Source organism: Phyllobates terribilis, unplaced genomic scaffold (assembly GCF_046119375.1).
Source record: "Phyllobates terribilis strain yellow unplaced genomic scaffold, ASM4611937v1 Scaffold_14__1_contigs__length_39327217, whole genome shotgun sequence".
Lineage (NCBI taxonomy): Eukaryota > Metazoa > Chordata > Amphibia > Anura > Dendrobatidae > Phyllobates > Phyllobates terribilis.
In genome coordinates, this window is record NW_027362774.1 from 30411261 (window position 1) to 30433333 (window position 22073).

Sequence of the window (22073 nt, forward strand, 5' to 3'; positions counted from 1 at the left end):
TATAGGGTTCAGATTGTTAATCAGCACCCGCACGCCCAAAGCAGCCCCCACAATTATTACTATTAGGCCCGGCTGCAATCTATGAATAAGAGAAAGATGGCAGATTGTGGATTCCTATGAAATGTTTTTCCATTTGTATCCAGTGTATCGTCATTATTAATCCACATAAACCTCAATGGTTTGAATGTGGCTGCTGTATAATATGTCACCACTGAGGGGCGCCCTAGTCCTCTTTCTCCATATGGATGTATAAGGGGTCTGCTCTGTTTTTCCGGCCATATATACTTTAATATGATGGATTGTATCTGAGTATTTTCATGGGGAATGTGACCGGCAGGTTGTGAAATAAACGCAGCGTTTGGGGGATTGTGAAGGTTCTGATGGGGGCGATTCTCCCGGACACGTCGCGTTGTCTCATGTCGGCTTTCATCTTGTTTTCTTAGGTCCTCATAATTTAATGAGAGCATTTTAAAATCAAGAAAATCAGCAGCACCAATTCTCCGGAATGCTCTACCCCAAGAAATTAGGACCAACCAAAACTTACACAGTTTTAGGCATTACCTAAAACCACATCTGTTTATGGCGGCCAATCACGATCCCTAATCAAAGTCCTTTTATCTATAGCCCATTCACTAGTTCTCTGAACATAATTCTCCATCGACCTCCACTGCGCCCAAAAGCTACAGCCGCCGGCCGGGTGACTCCAGCCGCCGGCCGGGTGACTCCAGCCGCCGGCCGGGTGACTCCAGCCGACACTTACTGGTTCCCAAACTCTGAAGCCACAAAGAGGAAGCCGGTCTTCAGGACGGACATCGCTGAGGCCACCGGAACGGTGTCAAAGTATTTCAGGCGGATTTCTGTAACCTGAGGGAGAAGGAGCGGAGGGTGAGAGGACGGCATCTACACCCTTCTCCTCGGGAGGCCTCACACTCCCGGCACCGTCCTCACCATGTCCTCGTCTGTCTCCAGCGTGATCTTAAAGATGTCTCCCTGCTCCGTCTGCGCCAGGAAGAAGAACATGGATTTGGTTTTGTGTGTGGCGGAGCAGACGAAGATCATCCCTCGCTCGGGGTCGTCCAGGTCGTTCTGTGCAGAGAAGAAAGCGTCAGGAGGGTTTATAGTAAGAAACCCGCGATGAGCTCCGCGGGCGGCAGACGTCAGGATCTTCACTTCCTCTCCACAATACAGTCAGAGAAGAGACATGAGAATTCATCATTAATGGCTGCCAGGAAAGCCGGCGGCACGGACGACACTCACCCTCCTCCTCGGGATGGGACAGCGGATGTCCGGCTGATCACCGAAGTTCTTGTAGGTGATGTAGTTTTCGGAGCAGATCAGCACGCCGCTGGGGCCGTCCGAGCCGCCGGGGACTGCAAGGAAGAGACGGTGAGAAGGTGCCGCAGAGGTGCCGAGGCCACCCGGACAGCTCCGGCCCAAAGCACAGTCAGCTCTGATACACCCCCAGGCAGGCAAGGACCACCAGACACGCAGCGACTGGACACCATGATGCCAGGGTGGTCTCACCTGTGATGAGGAAGTTGCCATGCTCCTCCAGCGGCTCGCTGTACTTGCGCACCACGTGGTTCAGGCCAAGATCCAGCTCGTAGAAGGTCAGGGTCTGCTGGGTGTTGGCGGCCGCTTCCCCCGTGGGGTCATTATCGGCCTCCTATAAAGAAACCAAATCTTGTCAAAAGCAAAGAACCAAATCCCGGCCCACGATGAAACGCCCGCCGGCAGCTCAGGTTCAGCAACACAACTCTCTCCAGCAGAGTCAGAGAAGAGACATGAGGACTCATCATCCAGAGCACAGAGCAGGAGCACAACCCCCAGCATCCACTTCACCTCATAGTCCATCTCCAGGCAGGCAAACATGGGGTTCTCAAAGCCGACGTCCACCCCCACCACGTGATACACCAGGGTGTTGGCTTTGTGAGCCTCCAGCGGGGAGGAGATGGTGAGCCGGGCAGCGGCGTCTCTGTTCAGGATGTAGACCAGCTTCTGCTTCTCTATGGCACCTGAAAACACAGAGAGCTGAGGCGCGGGCAACAAATACACCTCGGGGGCCCGCACACCCTGCCCTGCTGCACACACCATAAGAGGACAGTCACATGAAGGCACAAAGGGTCAGATGGAAGAAGAGACCCCACACCCCCCCCGGCAGGCAGAGACGCCCCCATCATGGCCGCCTTGCTGTACAACAATGAGAGCCTGGCCTGAAGTAAGGGGTCCCCCACGCTCCAGTCCAGGGAGGAGACCCTCAGAGAACCACTCACTTATCATCACAGCTCTGCCCTTGGGGTCCACCGCCAAGAACTGCCCGGGCACAATCCTGCGGCAGCCGCTCTTCCCGAACGTCTCCTGGTGGATCTTCTCGAACATGTTCTTGGATGGGTGGTACTCCAGGATGATGATGCGGCCGGAGTCGCTGCCCACCACTATGTAATCCTTAGTGCCGCCGGTGAGGCGGAAAGCCATGAGCGAGCGGGATGACGCCGAACACCTCCACCGTCAGAAGCGTGTGCACCTTGCCCGTGTTGGCATCAGGCCGCAGCAGCTCCAGGATCTTCCCCCGGGAAACAACAATCTCCTGGAGTTTAGTTCCTGGACACAAGAGAACAGAACAAGATAAGAAACCATCCGACAGGAGTCACCGGGACGCCCCCAAGTGGTCAGACACGGACCGAAGGGGGCGCCACTGAGTGAGGAATCCCCAGAAGGGCGTGAGGCCAGCAAAACCACCGGCCCCATCAGCCTCAGGATCAGAGACGTCTCAGGGGACGGGAGCGGCATTGATCACCGGGATACACGGCGCCGGGGACGTTACCTGAGAAGTTCCCGTGGATGGCAAAGCTGATGCCGGTGGCTCTCTGCAGGGTCAGGTTATAGAGGAACATGGCGGCAGCGGCTCCAGATCAGCGGCACCAGGAGAAGAGGAGCCCTGGAAGACGGGAAGAAGCGTTACAACCGGCGGCAGCAGGTCACGTGACCGCACCGCCACACAAGCACCGCCCACCACTCAGAGGTCAGTCGTCTCCAGCGACCGTGTCAGAGAAGAGACATGAAGACTCATCATGGTACAGGTGGGAATGCGTGGGAGCGAGCGGCCCCGGGGGAGGAAGAGGGGAGGAGAAGAGCGCGCGGCCCGGGGGGAGGAAGAGGGGAGGAGAAGAGCGGGGGAGGAAGAGGGGAGGAGAAGAGCGGGGGGAGGAAGAGGGGAGGAGAAGAGCGGGGGGAGGAAGAGGGGAGGAGAAGAGCGGGGGGAGGAAGAGGGGAGGAGAAGAGCGGGGGGAGGAAGAGGGGAGGAGAAGAGCGGGGGGGAGGAAGAGGGGAGGAGAAGAGCGGGGGGAGGAAGAGGGGAGGAGAAGAGCGGGGGGAGGAAGAGGGGAGGAGAAGAGCGGGGGGAGGAGGAGGGGAGGAGAAGAGCGCGGGGAGGAGGAGGGGAGGAGAAGAGCGCGGGGAGGAGGAGGGGAGGAGAAGAGCGCGGGGAGGAGGAGGGGAGGAGAAGAGCGCGGGGAGGAGGAGGGGAGGAGAAGAGCGCGGGGAGGAGGAGGGGAGGAGAAGAGCGCGGGGAGGAGGAGGGGAGGAGAAGAGCGCGGGGAGGAGGAGGGGAGGAGAAGAGCGCGGGGAGGAGGAGGGGAGGAGAAGAGCGCGGGGAGGAGGAGGGGAGGAGAAGAGCGCGGGGAGGAGGAGGGGAGGAGAAGAGCGCGGGGAGGAGAAGAGCGCGGGGAGGAGGAGGGGAGGAGAAGAGCGCGGGGAGGAGGAGGGGAGGAGAAGAGCGCGGGGAGGAGGAGGGGAGGAGAAGAGCGCGGGGAGGAGGAGGGGAGGAGAAGAGCGCGGGGAGGAGGAGGGGAGGAGAAGAGCGCGGGGAGGAGGAGGGGAGGAGAAGAGCGCGGGGAGGAGGAGGGGAGGAGAAGAGCGCGGGGAGGAGGAGGGGAGGAGAAGAGCGCGGGGAGGAGGAGGGGAGGAGAAGAGCGCGGGGAGGAGGAGGGGAGGAGAAGAGCGCGGGGAGGAGGAGGGGAGGAGAAGAGCGCGCGGCCCCGGGGGAGGAGGAGGGGAGGAGAAGAGCGCGCGGCCCCGGGGGAGGAGGAGGGGAGGAGAAGAGCGCGCGGCCCCGGGGGAGGAGGAGGGGAGGAGAAGAGCGCGCGGCCCCGGGGGAGGAGGAGGGGAGGAGAAGAGCGCGCGGCCCCGGGGAGGAGGAGGGGAGGAGAAGAGCGCGCGGCCCCGGGGGAGGAGGAGGGGAGGAGAAGAGCGCGCGGCCCCGGGGGAGGAGGAGGGGAGGAGAAGAGCGCGCGGCCCCAGGGGAGGAGGAGGGGAGGAGAAGAGCGCGGCCCAGGGAGGAGGAGGGAGGGGGAGGGGGAGGGGGAGGGGAAGAGGAGCGCGGCCCAGGGGGGGGGGGGGGAGAGAGGAGCGCGGCCCAGGGAGGGGGGGGGGAGAGAGAGGAGCGCGGCCTAGGGAGGGGGGGGGGGGGGGGGAGAGAGGAGCGCGGCCCAGGGAGGGGGGGGGGGAGGGAGAGAGGAGCGCGGCCTAGGGAGGGGGGGGGGGGAGAGAGAGGAGCGCGGCCCAGGGAGGGGGGGGGGGAGGGAGAGAGGAGCGCGGCCCAGGGGGGGGGGGGAGAGGAGCGCGGCCCAGGGAGGGAGGGGGGGGAGAGGAGCGCGGCCCAGGGAGGGAGGGGGGGGGAGAGGAGCGCGGCCCAGGAGGGGGGGGGGGGGGAGAGGAGCGCGGCCCAGGGAGGGGGGGGGGGGGGAGAGAGGAGCGCGGCCCAGGGAGGGGGAGGGGGGGGGGGGGAGAGGAGCGCGGCCCAGGAGGGGGGGGAGAGGGGGGGGGGAGAGGAGCGCGGCCCAGGGAGGGGGAGGAGGGGGGGGGGAGAGGAGCGCGGCCCAGGGAGGGGGAGGAGGAGGGGGGGGGAGAGGAGCGCGGCCCAGGGAGGGGGAGGAGGGGGGGGGGGGGGGAGGAGCGCGGCCCAGGGAGGGGGGGGGGGGGGGGGAGAGGAGCGCGGCCCAGGGAGGGGGGGGGGGGGGAGAGGAGCGCGGCCCAGGGAGGGGGGGGGGGGGGAGAGAGGAGCGCGGCCCAGGGAGGGGGGGGGGGGGAGAGAGGAGCGCGGCCCAGGGAGGGGGAGGGGGGAGAGGAGCGCGGCCCAGGGAGGGGGAGGGGGGAGAGGAGCACGGCCCAGGGAGGGGGAGGGGGGAGAGGAGCGCGGCCCAGGGAGGGGGAGGGGGAGAGGAGCGCGGCCCAGGGAGGGGGAGGGGGGAGAGGAGCGCGGCCCAGGGAGGGGGAGGGGGAGAGGAGCGCGGCCCAGGGAGGGGGAGGGGGAGAGGAGCGCGGCCCAGGGAGGGGGGAGGGGGGAGAGGAGCGCGGCCCAGGGAGGGGGGGGGGGGAGGAGCGCGGCCCAGGGAGGGGGGGGGGGGGGAGGAGCGCGGCCCAGGGAGGGGGGGGGGGGGGAGGAGCGCGGCCCAGGGAGGGGGGGGGGGGGGAGAGGAGCGCAGCCCAGGGAGGGGGAGGGGGGAGAGGAGCGCGGCCCAGGGAGGGGGGGGGGGGGGAGGAGCGCGGCCCAGGGAGGGGGAGGGGGGAGAGGAGCGCGGCCCAGGGAGGGGGAGGGGGGAGAGGAGCGCGGCCCAGGGAGGGGGGGGGGGGGGGAGAGGAGCGCGGCCCAGGGAGGGGGGAGGGGGGAGAGGAGCGCGGCCCAGGGAGGGGGGAGGGGGGAGAGGAGCGCGGCCCAGGGAGGGGGGGGGGGGAGGAGCGCGGCCCAGGGAGGGGGGGGGGGGAGGAGCGCGGCCCAGGGAGGGGGGGGGGGGGAGGAGCGCGGCCCAGGGAGGGGGGGGGGGGGGAGGAGCGCGGCCCAGGGAGGGGGGGGGGGGAGAGGAGCGCGGCCCAGGGAGGGGGGGGGGAGAGGAGCGCGGCCCAGGGAGGGGGGGGGGAGAGGAGCGCGGCCCAGGGAGGGGGGGGGGGGGAGAGGAGCGCGGCCCAGGGAGGGGGGGGGGAGAGGAGCGCGGCCCAGGGAGGGGGGGGGGGGAGAGGAGCGCGGCCCAGGGAGGGGGGGGGGAGAGGAGCGCGGCCCAGGGAGGGGGGGGGGAGAGGAGCGCGGCCCAGGGAGGGGGGGGGGGGGGGGACTCCGTGGCTCCGGCTCTTCGCCTTCACGGGACCGGGCCGCGTCTCCTGACCCCTCACACGCCGGTACAATGACTGTACGCCCTCCGCACTGTCCCCGGTCGTCTCCTCACCCGGTGTCCGGGGCGCGGCTCGGGCGGATGGCGGAGATTACAGGCGGATGGCGCGCGGGGATCACTCTGCCGCCATTTCGCGCCGCTCAGACTCCGGAGGTCCTCACACAGCTGCCCGCGCCGCCTGTCCAGATCCCGCCGCCTTCGCTTCCTCCACAGCCCGGGCCGCTCCCGTCTGTGCTCGATCCTCCCGGAAATCCACGCAGCTCAGAGCGCGCGAACCTCCAGCCGCTCTGGGAACCGGCACCGCGAGAACAGCCCGGCTCCGCAGGACACCGGAAGTGATGTGCGCGAGCGAGGGCCGGAAGTGACGTGTCCTACCAACATGGCCGCCTCAGCCGGTTACCAGGGAGACGGCGGCTCCGCGCTCAGCATGGACCGGATCCGCTCCCTCACCGATCTGCAGGAGCTGGAGGAGGCGTACACGCGGCTGTGTGCGGAGGAGGTGACGGGGGAAGGACCGATAGTTACAGGAGGGGCCGCCGTAGTGTCAGTGACAGGAGGGGCCGCCGTAGTGTCAGTGACAGGAGGGGCCGCCGTAGTGTCAGTGACTGGAGGGGCCGCCGTAGTGTCAGTGACTGGAGGGGCCGCCGTAGTGTCAGTGACAGGAGGGGCCGCCGTAGTGTCAGTGACAGGAGGGGCCGCCGTAGTGTCAGTGACTGGAGGGGCCGCCGTAGTGTCAGTGACAGGAGGGGCCGCCGTAGTGTCAGTGACTGGAGGGGCCGCCGTAGTGTCAGTGACTGGAGGGGCCGCCGTAGTGTCAGTGACTGGAGGGGCCGCCGTAGTGTCAGTGACAGGAGGGGCCGCCGTAGTGTCCGTGACAGGAGGGGCCGCCGTAGTGTCCGTGACAGGAGGGGCCGCCGTAGTGTCAGTGACAGGAGGGGCCGCCGTAGTGTCAGTGACTGGAGGGGCCGCCGTAGTGTCAGTGACTGGAGGGGCCGCCGTAGTGTCAGTGACTGGAGGGGCCGCCGTAGTGTCAGTGACAGGAGGGGCCGCCGTAGTGTCCGTGACAGGAGGGGCCGCCGTAGTGTCCGTGACAGGAGGGGCCGCCGTAGTGTCCGTGACAGGAGGGGCCGCCGTAGTGTCAGTGACAGGAGGGGCCGCCGTAGTGTCAGTGACAGGAGGGGCCGCCGTAGTGTCAGTGACTGGAGGGGCCGCCGTAGTGTCAGTGACTGGAGGGGCCGCCGTAGTGTCAGTGACTGGAGGGGCCGCCGTAGTGTCAGTGACAGGAGGGGCCGCCGTAGTGTCAGTGACAGGAGGGGCCGCCGTAGTGTCAGTGACAGGAGGGGCCGCCGTAGTGTCAGTGACAGGAGGGGCCGCCGTAGTGTCAGTGACAGGAGGGGCCGCCGTAGTGTCAGTGACTGGAGGGGCCGCCGTAGTGTCAGTGACTGGAGGGGCCGCCGTAGTGTCAGTGACTGGAGGGGCCGCCGTAGTGTCAGTGACTGGAGGGGCCGCCGTAGTGTCAGTGACTGGAGGGGCCGCCGTAGTGTCAGTGACTGGAGGGGCCGCCGTAGTGTCAGTGACAGGAGGGGCCGCCGTTGTGTCAGTGACTGGAGGGGCCGCCGTTGTGTCAGTGACTGGAGGGGCCGCCGTTGTGTCAGTGACAGGAGGGGCCGCCATAGTATCAGGAGGGGCCGCCGTAGTGTCAGGTCTGCACAGAAGAGCATGTCATGTGCAGGAAGCCGCAGATTGTTTATTTTCAGGTTTGGTCCACAGGGCGACTTTTCTGTCAGATCCCCGACCTTCATCAGATGAATCCTGCGCTGTGAGAAGAGCGAGAGACCGCGGGAGGAGGGAGATCCATGGGATTCAAGGCAGCCGATCCCCCCGCGGTCACTCGCTCTTCTGTGTGATTACCTGGGATGGGACCCGACCTCAGCAGCCGCCAATAAGAGGGGACCGTGCTGCTGCACCATAGAGTCAGGGACACCACGGAGGACCGCACGCCGCACATCACCTAGCACAGCACACCGGACATCACCCCGCACATCACCTAGCACAGCACACCGCACATCACCCCGCACATCACCTAGCACAGCACACCGCACATCGCCCCGCACAGTAATTCCAGGGATCTGCTGTCTCTCCCCTACAGGTGCAGGTAGAAGCAGAACTGGAGGCGCTGCTCGGACAGCAGGGGGCAGTAGAGAACAAGATGCTGTCCTTACAGCGGATGGGGTACGTATGTATACATAGGGGCCGATCATCCTGTAGACCCTGCGCAGTGTTAGTCCGCTCCCCCATAATCCTGCACTCTACCTCTGACCACCATCCATCATTCATCCAGGCCGAACCTGCAGCTGATAGAAGGAGACGCCCAGCAACTGTCCGGCATGATTGGCTTCACCTGCAACCTGGCCGAGAACGTCAGCAGTAAAGTGCGGCAGCTCGACCTCGCCAAGGTACGCCGCCCCGTGGACGAGAGTGTATATGTGTGTATGTGTATATAAACATGTGGAATTATATACTTAACAAAAAAGTGTGAAACAACTGAAAATATGTCTTATATTCTAGGGTCTTCACAGTAGCCACCTTTTGCTTTGATGACTGCTTTGCACACTCTTGGCATTCTCTTGATGAGCTTCAGGAGGTAGTCACCGGAAATGGTTTTCCCACAATCTTGAAGGGGTTCCCAGAGATGCTTAGCACTTGTTGGCCCTTTTGCCTTCACTCTGCGGTCCAGCTCACCCCAAACCATCTCAATTGGGTTCAGGTCTGGTGACTGTGGAGGCCAGGTCATCTGGCGTAGCCCCCCATCACTCTCCTTGGTCAAATAGCCCTTACACAGCCTGGAGGTGTTTGGGGTCATTGTCCTGTTGAAAAATAAATGATGGTCCAACTAAACGGAAACCGGATGGAATAGCATGCCGCTGCAAGATGCTGTGGTAGCCATGCTGGTTCAGTATGCCTTCAGTTTTGAATAAATCCCCAACAGTGTCACCAGCAAAGCCCCCCCACACCATCACACCTCCTCCTCCATGCTTCACGGTGGGAACCAGGCATGTAGAGTCCATCCGTTCACCTTTTCTGCGTCACACAAAGACACGGTGGTTGGAACCAAAGATCTCAAATTTGGACTCATCAGACCAAAGCACAGATTTCCACTGGTCTAACGTCCATTCCTTGTGTTCTTTAGCCCAAACAAGTCTCTTCTGCTTGTTGCCTGTCCTTAGCAGTGGTTTCCTAGCAGCTATTCTACCATGAAGGCCTGCTGCACAAAGTCTCCTCTTAACAGTTGTTGCAGAGATGTGTCTGCTGCTAGAACTTTGTGTGGCATTGACCTGGTCTCTAATCTGAGCTGCTGTTAACCTGCGATTTCTGAGGCTGGTGACTCAGATAAACTTATCCTCAGAAGCAGAGGTGACTCTTGGTCTTCCTTTCCTGGGGCGGTCTTCATGTGATCCAGTTTCTTTGTAGCGCTTGATGGTTTTTGCAACTGCACTTGGGGACACTTTCAAAGTTTTCCCAACTTTTCGCACTGACTGACCTTCATTTCTTAAAGTAATGATGGCCACTCGTTTTTCTTTACTTAGCTGCTTTTTTCTTGCCATAATACAAATTCTAACAGTCTATTCAGTAGGACTATCAGCTGTGTATCCACCAGACTTCTGCACAACACAACTGATGGTCCCAACCCCATTTATAAGGCAAGAAATCCCACTTATTAAACCTGACAGGGCACACCTATGAAGTGAAGACCATTTCCGGTGACTACCTCTTGAAGCTCATCAAGAGAATGCCAAGAGTGTGCAAAGCAGTCATCAAAGCAAAAGGTGGCTACTGTGAAGACCCTAGAATATAAGACATATTTTCAGTTGTTTCACACTTTTTTGTTAAGTATATAATTCCACATGTGGTAATTCATAGTTTTGATGCCTTCAGTGTGAATGTACAATTTTCATAGTCAAGAAAATACAGAAAAATCTTTAAATGAGAAGGTGTGTCCAAACTTTTGGTCTGTACTGTATATATATACAGTTATATGAAAAAGTTTGGGCACCCCTATTAATCTTAAGCTTAATGTTTTATAAAAATTGGTGTTTTTGCAGCAGCTCTTTCAGTTTGATCTATGTAATAACTGTTGGACACAGTAATGTTTCTGCCTTGAAATGAGGTTTATTGTACTAACAGAAAATGTGCAATCTGCATTCAAACAAAATTTGACAGGTGCATAAGTATGGGCACTCATCATTTTCTTGTTTTAAATACTCCTACCTACTTTTTACTGACTTACTAAAGCACTTTTTTTGGTATTGTAACCTCATTGAGCTTTGAACTTCATAGCCAGGTGTATGCTATCATGAGAAAAGCTACTTAAAGTGGCCACTTGCAAGTTGTTCTCCTGTTTGAATCTCCTCTGAAGAGTGGCATCATGGGCTCCTCAAAACAACTGTCAAATGATCTAAAAACAAAGATTATTCAACATAGTTGTTCAGGGGAAGGATACAAAAAGCTGTCTCAGAGATTTAACCTGTCAGTTTCCACTGTGAGGAACATAGTAAGGAAATGGAAGAACACAGGGACAGTTCTTGTTAAGGCCAGAAGTGGCAGGCCAAGAAAAACATCAGAAAGGTAGAGAATAAGAATGGTGAGATCAGTCAAGGACAATCCTCAAACCACCTCCAGAGAGCTGCAGCATCAACTTGCTGCAGATGGTGTCACTGTGCATCGGTCAACTATACAACGCACTTTGCACAAGGAGAAGCTGTATGGGAGAGTGATGCGAAAGAAGCCGTTTCTGCAAGCACGCCACAAACAGAGTCGGCTGAGGTATGCAAAGGCACATTTGGAGAAGCCAATGTCTTTTTGGAAGAAGGTCCTGTGGACTGATGAAACCAAGATTGAGTTGTTTGGTCATACAAAAAGGCGTTATGCATGGCGGCAAAAAAACACAGCATTCCAAGAAAAACACTTGCTACCCACAGTAAAATTTTGTGGAGGTTCCATCATGCTTTGGGGCTGTGTGGCCAATGCCGGCCCCGGGAATCTTGTTAAAGTTGAGGGACGCATGGATTCCACTCAGTATCAGCAGATTCTTGACAATAATGTTCAAGAATCAGTGATAAAGTTGAAGTTATGCAGGGGATGGATCTTTCAGCAAGACAATGATCCAAAACACCGCTCCAGATCTACTCAGGCATTCATGCAGAGGAACAATTACAATGTTCTGGAATGGCCATCCCAGTCCCCAAACCTGAATATCATTGAACATCTGTGGGATCATGTGAAGAGGGCTGTCCATGCTCGGCGACCATCAAACTTACAGGAACTGGAATTGTTTTGTAAAGAGGAATGGTCAAAAATACCTTCATCCAGGATCCAGGAACTCATTAAAAGCTACAGGAAGCGACTAGAGGCAAAAGGAGGATCTACTAAATATTAATGCCACTTTTCTGGTGAGGTGCCCATACTTATGCACCTGTCACATTTTGTTTGAATGCAGATTGCACATTTTCTGTTAGTACAATAAACCTCATTTCAAGGCAGAAACATTACTGTGTCCAACAGTTATTACATATATCAAACTGAAAGAGCTGCTGCAAAAACACCAATTTTTATAAAACATTAAGCTTAAGATTAATAGGGGTGCCCAAACTTTTTCATATAACTGTATATATATAATGTGTGTCTGTGTGTGTGTGTGTGTGTGTGTGTGTGTGTATATACACACCATGTCTTATCCTCCAGTCACCTCCAGAGCTGCAGTCACTGTTCTGCTGGTGCATTGTGTGCTATACTCCAGTATACAGTGGTCCGTGCTCGGCTCACGCGTCTTTCTAGTGAGGTCCGGTATGTCTGATTCTTCCCACCGGTGTCTGTCGGCCCCTGTACACATTGGGTGGGGGGCCGGTGCAGTGTGTGCAGCGCCATCCTGTGGTCACACCTCGCTGTCTTTGGGTCGGTGGTGGAGACTGACGGCCGGAGTCTTCTCCTCCGCAGTGCCGGCTCTATCAGGCCATTCAGCGAGCAGACGACATCCTGGATCTCAAGTTCTGTATGGACGGCGTTCAGACGGCGCTGAAGAGTGAGGAGTACGAGCAGGCAGCTGCGCACATCCACCGCTACCTGTGCCTGGACAAGTCCGTCATCGAGCTGAGCCGGCAGGGACGAGAAGGTGACGTGTGCGCGCTCAGCCATATACACACACACCCAGCGTCCGGCCTCTCCAGTCCTTACTATGAATTGTGCACATTGTAGATTCAGACTGAAGGCAGGAAGGCACAGGTGAGAAGCAAGGAGTACTGAAATGCGTGTAACTCCTCGGATTCCTCCTGTGCCCTCCGTGTCACTCTGCTGGCGGCTCTACCCCCCCTTGTTGTTCTCTCCGGCATTAATGGCTCCTGCAGTCATGAGGGATTTCCCGGAGGAGCTGAGCGCTTGTCGGTCGCTTTCCCTTCACACCTCCATTGGTTGAGGTCGGTGGTTCTGGAGGTTGGAGATCCCACACGTGATCTCTGGACTACATAGATCCGTCCATTGGAGCCACTACAGGTGACAATTGAGGGGGTCACAGGAGGTGTCTGAGTGGTCACAGGGGCAATCTGAGGGGACACAGGAGGGTGTACAGGAGGAATCTGAGGGGGCACAGTTTGCTCCGGGTCACACCAGTTTCTTTACTCCTTGTTTCCATCGGTTTTGCTGCTCTCAGTCTGAATCTACAATGTGCACATTCCAAAAAGAACAAGGAAAACCATTGCATGAACAACAGGGGGCTCCAAACTTTTTGCTGGTAATATATATATATATATATATATATATATATATATATATATATATATATATACACCCCAAGTAATATATGAATCTACACCCTAGCTCTGACTCCTGGAGGCGCCAACGTCTCGTTCTCATCTTTCTGCGTTGTTCTCTAGGCAGCATGATTGATGCCAACTTACAGCTCCTGCAGGAGGCCGAGAAGCAGCTGAAGGTTCTGGTCAGCCAGAAGTTTGATACAGCAACTAAAGCCGGGGACCTTCCCCAGGTGGAGAGATTCTTCAAGATCTTCCCACTGCTGGGGCTGCACGAGGAGGGAATCAGCAAGTTCTCTGCATACCTGTGTCAGCAGGTGAGAATTCTTGTCTCCTACCCTGACTCTCTGCTGTCCGCCCCTGTCTGTCCCGACTGCCTCCGTCTGTCCCGTCCGTCCTCGCCGCCTGGCGTCCGTCCCGTCCGTCCTCACCGCCCGGCGTCCGCCCTCTCCGACTGGCGTCCGCCCTCTCCGACTGGCGTCCGTCCCGTCCGCCCTCGCCGACTGGCGTCCGTCCCATCCGCCCTCTCCGACTGGCGTCCGTCCCGACCTCCCTTGCCGCTCCCGTCATGACTCTCCTCCTCACTTCCCTATTCCTTCCCAGTTGCAGCCCCTTCCTCTGTTCCCCTGTCGAGGGTCTCCAGCTAATCTTGGCCTCTGCTTTGCAGGTAGCTAAGAAGGCTGAAGAGAACTTGGCGCTGGCTTTGGCGTCGGAGGGCAGTGAGCATCGGGCATCTCTCTTGTTTGCAGATACCCTTACCCTGCTATTTGAAGGTGAGTACAGAGCAGCGTCTCTGATCTGCCCCCACTTGTAGATGACGCACAGTCGGGGGCCGTTCTTTCTCCGGCTGCTCTGGGCTCATTATTACGTTATTCTGGTTTTGGATGATCTGTACGCTGTCCAGCAGATGACATAGAAGGCGTTGATAAGGGTGTGGTGGCGGCTCAGGTCCGTACCTCTGTATTTCAGGTATCGCCCGTATAGTGGAGACTCATCAGCCCATTCTGGAGACGTACTATGGACCCGGCCGCCTCTACATGCTGATTAAACACCTACAGGCGGAGTGCGACCGACAGGTGGAGAAAGTGGTGGATAAGTTTGTACAGCAGAGAGACTACCAGAGGAAGGTGAGGTGTGCCCACCGGTGGTGCGGAGGGTCTCATGGGCTGTGTTATTGGGGGTGATGATTTGTATGATACATGGTGTGACCCCTGTTCTGCAGTTCCAGCGGGTGCAGAGCTGCATCATCCGAGCTTCATCTTCTGACAAGATCGAGCCCCGGTGAGTGTCCGTCCGGTGAATGGAGTCTGAGCCTCCGATTCACAAGATGAAGTGATGATAGTGTATTGTGTGATATACAGGGACCTGGACCCCATCCTGGCTGAGGTGACCCTGATGAGCGCCCGGACCGAGCTTTACCTCCGCTTCATTAAACGCCGCATCACCTCAGACTTTGAGGTTGGCGACTCCGTGGCAGCGGAGGATGTAAAACAGGGTCAGTACACAATGGAGCTCAATGCCTGGGGTGTGACGGTGTCAGGCTGTGCTCACATTTCCATCTGGGGTCCCTGTGGGATTTTCTTACTTTTCAGCATTATTTTTGGCACTGATTCTGTAAGTTTCCCATTATTAGTGATGGGTCCATCATGTGGTGTATCCAGAACCACATTATAGCTCCTCACTAGACAGAGACCATGAGACCCGTGTGAACGTAGAATAACCCCCCAATATCAGAAGATGGAGCGGATGGCGCTGACCTCAGTGCCGCCACTGTCCACCTCGTCACTCCCTGCCTCGGGCTTGTCACTCTCGGCCTCGGGCTCGTCACTCCCGGCCTCGGGCTCGTCACTCTCGGCCTCGGGCTCGTCACTCCCGGCCTCGGGCTCGTCACTCCCGGCCTCGGCCTCGTCACTCCCGGCCTCGGCCTCGTCACTCCCGGCCTCGTCATTCTCAGCCTCACAATTCTGATTCTGTCTTCCAGAGCATCAGCAGAGCCTGGACAAGCTGTTGAAGCATTGCCTCCTGAGCCGCTCCTTGCAAGAGCTGATCGGATACTACATCACCATGGAGGAATACTACATGAGGGAGTCCGTCAACAAGGTACACGGCAACACCCGGGAGGACTAAGGGAGGCCGGCTCTGGAGGCTGCACTATGGATATAGGGGGGTATTACTGAGGAATGAGCCGGCCTGCTGGGAATGCGTGCTGGTACGATGCGGTGTAACGGGGGCTCATGCTTTACCCCCTGTGCAGGCGGTGGCCATGGACACGTGTGAGCGGGGGCAGCTGATATCCAGCATGGTGGACGACGTGTTTTACATAGTGAAGAAATGCATCGGGCGGGCTCTGTCCAGCTCCAGTACAGATTGCCTCTGCGCCATGATTAACCTGTCGACAACCATGATGGAGTCCGACTTCAGGTGATTGTAGGGATGTTACGGCTATGCACTGCGAGGTCTGGGCTGCCTGATGTTAGTCTGCCATTGATTGCAGGGAGGTCCTGTGTAACAAGCTGAGGATGGGCTTCCCGGCCACCACCTTACAGGACATCCAGCGCGGCGTCACCAGCGCCGTCAGCATCGTGCACAGCAGCCTGCAACAGGGCAAGTTCGATACCAAGGGCATCGAGAGTAACGACGAGGCCAAGATGTCTTTCCTGGTACGGCGCTGGATACTGGGGGACGAGAGAAAGGCTCTTGATGCCCCTGGGGACGGGAGAAAGGCGCTGGATGCCCCCGGGTGACGGGAGAAAGGCGCTGGATGCCCCCGGGGGACGAGAGAAAGGCGCTGGATGCCCCCGGGGGACGGAGAAAGGCGCTGGATGCCCCCGGGGGACGGGAGAAAGGCGCTGGATGCCCCCGGGGGACGGGAGAAAGGAGCTGGATGCCCCCGGGGGACGGCAGAAAGGCGCTGGATGCCCTTGGGGGACGGCAGAAAGGCGCTGGATGCCCCTGGGGACGGGAGAAAGATGCCGGGGGATGGGAGAAAGGCGCCGGGGGACGGGAGAAAGGCGCCGAATGACCGGGGGAAAGGATCTGAATGCCCCTGGGGACAGGAGAAAGGCGTCGGATGCCGGGGGACGGGAGAAAGGCGCTGAATTACCAGGGGAAAGGATCTGAATGCCCCTGGGGACAGGAGAAAGGCGCTGAATGCCGGGGGACGGGCGAAAGACGCTGAATGCCAGGGGACGGGAAGCCGCCATTGTCACTGCTCAATCTGCTGGTCTTTTCCAGGTCAGTCTGAACAATGTGGAAGTTTGCAGCGAGAACATTATGACCCTAAAGAAAAATCTGGAGGTAGGAGGACGGGTTATACATGGAGGCCGGGGGGAGACGTCTGTAGCCGTACACCTTTTACAGCCGGCAGCCATTGTCTAACTCCCCACCCCGGCTTGTTAAGTGCAGGTGGGCTGCAGACACAGGGGGCTCGTCACCTACCTGCTGTATAGGGGGCGGCTTGGCTGATGTTCTGTAATCCACACGGTTGTATACCAGACCCGTAAGGCTGTAGTGACGTGTGTCCCCTCCGCTGCGTCCCCCATGTGACCGGTTTATGCCCGGCTGTGTCCGGCTGTGTCCCCCATGTGACCAGTAAATGGCCCCTCCGCCGCGTCCCCCATGTGACCAGTAAACGTCCCGCTGCGTCCCCTCCTCCGCGTCCCCCATGTGACCAGTAAATGTCCCGCTGCGTCCCCTCCGCCCCCTCCATGTGACCAGTAAATGTCCCGCTGTGTCCCCTCCGCCCCCTCCATGTGACCAGTAAATGTCCCGCTGCGTCCCCTCCGCCCCCTCCATGTGACCAGTAAATGTCCCGCTGCGTCCCCTCCGCCCCCTCCATGTGACCAGTAAATGTCCCGCTACTTCCAGAATGACTGCAGGAAGCTGCTTAGTCAGGACCTCGGAGGAGACCAAGCGAAGGCGAAGATCGACAGCTGCCTCTCCGATATGGCATCTGTATCAAACAAATTCCGAGACCTCCTCCAGGTGAGTGCGGGGGTCCTGATGGACAGGTAACACCGGAGGGCAGTGACCCCTCTCTGTTTCTCCTGGACAGGAAGGTTTGGGGGAGTTGAACAGTACGGCCATTAAACCGCAAGCTAAGCCGTGGATTAACCTCTTCCTGTCTGTGTCCCACAACATTGAGGAGGTGAGAATGTAGTGACTGGGGGGCGCAAGTGACCACCACAGTGAATCATTCCTTACCCTCATGTGTCCCAGGAGGAGTTTAATGACTATGAAGCCAACGACCCCTGGGTGCAGCAGTTCATCGTGAACCTGGAGCAGCTGACAGCGGAGTTTAAGGTGGGCGCTCCTCGTGCCGGTGGCCGGACCCTGCACCTGTCGGGTGATTGTAGTGCAGGGTTATTAAGCGGTGTGTGTCGCCCTGTAGGTCGGCCTCTCGCCCGTCATCTATGAGAACCTCACCAGTCTGCTCACCAGTCTTATCGCCCTGGAGCTGGAGAAGGTGGTTTTAAAATCCACATTCAGCAGGGTAAGATGGACACCCGAGTGTCTGAGCCCCCTATAGATACACCCATATTCCTCATCGTTGTCACACATGGGGGTCCGCTCCAGCTTACTGCTCCTCTCTCTTCACAGCTCGGTGGGCTGCAGTTTGACAAGGAGCTGCGCTCTCTCATTGCTTACCTCACCACGGTTACAACATGGACCATCCGGGATAAATTTGCTCGCCTGTCCCAAATGGCAACGATTCTGAACCTGGAGCGGGTAAGTGGAAATCTGAGGCGGCCTGCGCCTGGCCCATCCGTGCCCTCACAGCTCACAGTCCATGTTCACAGGTGACGGAAATCTTGGATTACTGGGGTCCGAACTCCGGCCCGCTGACGTGGCGCCTCACACCCGCGGAGGTCCGCCAGGTGCTGGCCTTACGTATGGACTTCCGCAGTGAAGACATCAAACGCTTGCGGCTGTAATGTCGGACTTGTGTTTGGCCGGAGCTTTGTCATCCTCGTCCGCAGAGCTCTACTCATCCTCAGCCGTGGCCGACCGGAGGCTCGGAAATGTCGGGGACGGCGCTTTATAGCACTAATTCTGGGACATTTATTGATTTATATCACAAATTCTGGGACATTTATTGATTAGGTAAGAAAATATAGTCTACAGGACGGTGATAGAAAGACCTGAGGATGAATCAGCAGCCCCCCACCAGGGTAACGCGGCCCTTCGTCTCCCTGCAGATGGAGCCGCCTTTACCTTCATTGTCTCAATAAATCTCTACAATATTCACGTGACGACTAGTCCCGTCTGTGCATGACGCCATATTGTGCAACGAACGCAGTGATTGCAGCCGGGTGCAGGATCTCTCCCCCCCCGGGGACGGCACACCGCACCCCTCCCCCCCCCCCCCGGGGACGTCACACCGCACCCCCCTCCCCCCCCCCCGGGGACGGCACACCGCACCCCTCTCCCCCCCCCCCCCCCCCCCCCCCCCGGGGACGGCACACCGCACCCCTCTCCCCCCCCCCGGGGACGGCACACCGCACCCCTCTCCCCCCCCCCCCCCCGGGGACGGCACACCGCACCCCTCTCCCCCCCCCCCCCCCCCCCCCGGGACGGCACACCGCACCCCTCTCCCCCCCGGGGACGGCACACCGCACCCCTCTCCTCCCCCCCCCCCCCCCCGGGGATGGCACACCGCACCCCTCTCCCCCCCCCCCGGGGACGGCACACCGCACCCCTCTCCCCCCCGGGGACGGCACACCGCACCCCTCTTCCCCCCCCCGGGGACGGCACACCGCACCCCTCTCCCCCCCCCCCCCCCCCCCCGGGGACGGCACACCGCACCCCTCTCCCCCCCCCCCCCCCGGGGACGGCACACCGCACCCCTCTCCGCCCAGGATGACGCGCTCAGACGCCTTCATCAGGCTCCAGCTGGACCGTGAAGGTCTCTGTGTCCACTTGGACCCTGTGGACGCTGCATCGCTCCAGGCCCTAGAAAACAGAAGAGACGATCACGGCTATAAGCAGAGGTCAGGGCTGGATTTAGGGGTGACCCCCAAAACTTGTGGCCCAGAGGTATCGCACTCCAGCAGACGGACCCCCTGCCTGCTCCCTGGTGGTCCTGCTTCGTACCTGTGTGCTCTCCAGCAAGTTCTGCAGGATGTCCCTCTGGCTGGGCCTTTTGGTCAGTACGTAGAGGAAGCCTCCTCCGCCTGCCCCTGCCAGACTTTGCCCATGCACGTGCGGCTCCAGCGTGTCCATTATCCGCCGCACTGCCAGCGGCTCACAGCCGGGGGCCATGCACTTCTTCTGGCGCCAGTATGTGGAGAGACAGTGGCCAAGCAGCTGCAGGTCCCCTGCAGACAGACAGACCCTCAAGTTATTCTGCAGCCGCTGTTCAGGAGTCATTATAAGCCGTATAATGGTCATTCCCCGTCTCACCCCTGCGGAAGGACTCTGCGCAGAGCTCAGCCGTGGTCACCAGGGCGTCCACGTTCTGCAGGATGTCAGGGAGGCGAGCGTACCAATTGCGGAGAACATCCTGAGGGGGGACACAGATCTCAGTACCTACCCGTCACTGATGCCCCCGACAGGCGGGTCACACAGACGCCGCTCGCTCACCTGCAGCAGGTTGCGGGCCAGGCGCGTCTTTCCCGTATACACGAGTAGAAGATGTTGGTTTATCGTCTCCAAAAAGCCATCAGGTACCTGGAGCCGCTCGACTGTCACATGGAGAGGAAGTTCTGGAGCCGAGCGGCCGATCTTCACTCCTGGAATCAGTCCTCCAACCTGGTCCTGCCAGCCGCCGCCTGATACCGGGGGCACGAGGGACGGCGTTATCCTACACAAGCAATACATCCCATGGCTACACATGCACGACGGAGGACCTACCTGTGGTGAGCACCTGCTCCAGATGGAGAACCGCATGGAGAAGAGACTCTGCCTCCACCGCCCGCCCGGAGGCCTCGTACAGCACCGCCATTACTGCCCCGGCCAGGATGCTGCTCGTTCCTGCAAAATCAACACAGACCCTTAGGATGAGCATTGGGGGGGCCTGCATTCTATGAGGCCTGCTCTGCGGGGGTGGCGGCCCGATTGGTAGGCTCTGCGGGGGGCTGCATTTCTGCGCTCTGCACACCATGAGGGCGCTTCCTCACGATGTATCTTATACCCAGACGTCCTAAGAATTGCAGTGAGACATCATTGTGGAATAGTTGTCACTTACCCAGACCGGATCCGTGGGGGAGATCAGACCACGTCTGCAGCTCAAACCCGCCACCATAGCGCACAGCGAGTTGTTCAGACAGTGACTTCTCCCCCGTCAGCTCCACTGTCCCCGAGCAGATGAATGCGGCTTTCAGTAATGCCCCTGAGGAGGCAGAGACAATATGGCGTTAAATGACGGCGAGGGCCGATGGCGGCACTGAGAAGAACGTCGCTCCTGGTCACCTGGCGCCTGAGGCTGGCAGTAATCCTGCAGATCATCAAGGCCCCCACAAGTCACCTGCAGACGGATTTCAGCTCCCGTGGGGCCGCTCTTACTGTACAGACGCAGCAATGGCTCCGGTATCCGTCGAGCTCGCGCACCTATTGGCCTCTGACCATCCACCAGCACGGCCACATTGACCACCGCACCACCGTGCTCATATGTGATGGGAGGAGTGTCGCTCCAGCCTCCTGCCAACAAGCAGCCATGTCACAGGTGCTGAGGACGGGGGCTTATAGCACCGAGTATGGGGGACGCTTCTGTAACTTACCAGACATATCAATGCGCGCCGGACACTCTGCAGTCACCCACCGGCCCTGAGGTGGAAGCTCCTTATCATCAATAGATATAAACATGAAGGACGACATCACCGCTCTGCGAATTAGGATCTGCTCCGCTCCTTCATAATGGCGGGCAGCGCGGATCAGCATTGCAGGCCTGCGGGGGAATCGTGAAAGGCAGGAGCGTCAGGGCCGAGCCTGGGGGCCCGTAGGGGGCATCAGGGCCGAGCCCGGGGGGGGGGGCACAGGGGGAACGGTCCGGGGCCGGCCGAGCCCAGGGGGGGGGGGGGGGGCACAGGGGCAACGGTCAGGGCCGGCCGAGCCCAGGGGGGGGGCGCGCAGGGGCAACGGTCAGGGCCGGCCGAGCCCAAGGGGGGGGGGGGGGGGGGGGCGCGCAGGGGCAACGGTCAGGGCCGGCCGAGCCCAGGGGGGGCGCAGGGGCAACGGTCAGGGCCTGCCGAGCCCAGGGGGGGGGGGCGCAGGGGCAACGGTCAGGGCCTGCCGAGCCCAGGGGGGGGGGGCGCAGGGGCAACGGTCAGGGCCGGCCAAGCCCAAGGGGGGGGGGGGGGGGCCAGGGGCAACGGTCAGGGCCGCCGAGCCCAGGGGGGGCGCAGGGGCAACGGTCAGGGCCTGCCGAGCCCAGGGGGGGGGGGGGGGGGGGGCAGGGGCAACGGTCAGGGCCGGCCGACAACATCTTCGTTTTTTTTTTTTTCCTTCTGAAGCCCCTGTATTTCTTGCACATTTGTAACAATATGTCACCTGTTCAGCCACCGCTCCCGCTCTTCAGCCAGCAGTTTCACACCTTGCGTCACGTTGCCTTCTTCCAGCAGCCGGTAGGCAGGAGCCCAGGCCTTGTTAGCTGCCGGCCCGCTCCTCAGTCCTCCTTCCCGGCCAGCCATACAGCCCAGGAGGTCGGCCACACATGCGAGGGCGCGGGCAGCGACCCCAGCGTCATCAGTCGTGGCGGCCACTGTGCAGTAATAAGAAATCTGATTATTCTAAGGGGCCTGGTACGCAGCTACACCCGGCGCCCGGCGCAGCTACACCCAGGGCTGTGGAGTCGGAGTCGGAATCGAAGTCGGTATAAAATGGACCAACTCTGACTCCTTAAATCTATAATAAATTGGGTGCAGTCGTTCAATGCAGTTTGGGGGGAATATTTTTTAATAAGAATTTGGGAAAGTTCTGAACTGTCCTATAAATGTCCGTCCTATTCCTGATCTCAGGTCTGGACTTTACTGAGATGAATCTGTGCTGCAGTAAATTTATCACTTACACATCAGCCGTGTATGAGGGAGCCGGAGTCGTGGAGTTGGTGTGATGGAAATTGAGGAGTCGAAGGTTGGCTCACCGACTCCACAGCCCTGGTTTCACCCAG

At 59.8% G+C, this 22073-nt stretch overlaps 3 protein-coding genes across 3 annotated transcripts in view; 1 reads left to right on the forward strand and 2 right to left on the reverse strand.

The window, feature by feature from the left end:
• SF3B3 (splicing factor 3b subunit 3) overlaps positions 1-6502 on the reverse strand; it is a 19805-nt gene extending 13303 nt beyond the window's left edge. The window contains 9 exon segments of the mRNA XM_073659832.1: positions 761-864; positions 949-1086; positions 1258-1370; positions 1525-1666; positions 1843-2015; positions 2274-2484; positions 2486-2601; positions 2825-2938; positions 6219-6502. Coding sequence (XP_073515933.1) covers positions 761-864; positions 949-1086; positions 1258-1370; positions 1525-1666; positions 1843-2015; positions 2274-2484; positions 2486-2601; positions 2825-2894 — 1067 coding nt within the window. The 5' untranslated portion in view covers positions 2895-2938; positions 6219-6502.
• COG4 (component of oligomeric golgi complex 4) lies at positions 6483-18219 on the forward strand. The gene is made up of 19 exons (XM_073659833.1): positions 6483-6663; positions 8314-8396; positions 8506-8620; positions 12159-12333; positions 13091-13284; positions 13635-13740; positions 13937-14094; positions 14190-14248; positions 14329-14462; positions 14949-15067; positions 15222-15388; positions 15462-15627; positions 16202-16264; positions 16835-16951; positions 17022-17114; positions 17186-17269; positions 17358-17459; positions 17567-17695; positions 17767-18219. The coding sequence occupies exons 1-19, from the start codon at positions 6544-6546 to the stop codon at positions 17899-17901; spliced, it is 2319 nt and encodes a 772-aa protein (XP_073515934.1). The 5' UTR covers positions 6483-6543; the 3' UTR covers positions 17902-18219.
• A 568-nt stretch (positions 18220-18787) lies between these two features.
• On the reverse strand, positions 18788-21859 carry FCSK (fucose kinase). Its single transcript, XM_073659954.1, has 9 exons — positions 21455-21859; positions 20686-20852; positions 20378-20605; positions 20154-20297; positions 19820-19939; positions 19550-19737; positions 19370-19469; positions 19061-19284; positions 18788-18919 (listed from the first exon to the last, which is right to left on the reverse strand). Exons 1-9 carry the CDS (start codon positions 21592-21594, stop codon positions 18836-18838), a joined length of 1395 nt encoding a protein of 464 aa, XP_073516055.1. The 5' UTR covers positions 21595-21859; the 3' UTR covers positions 18788-18835.
• Between the last annotated feature and the right edge of the window lie 214 nt (positions 21860-22073).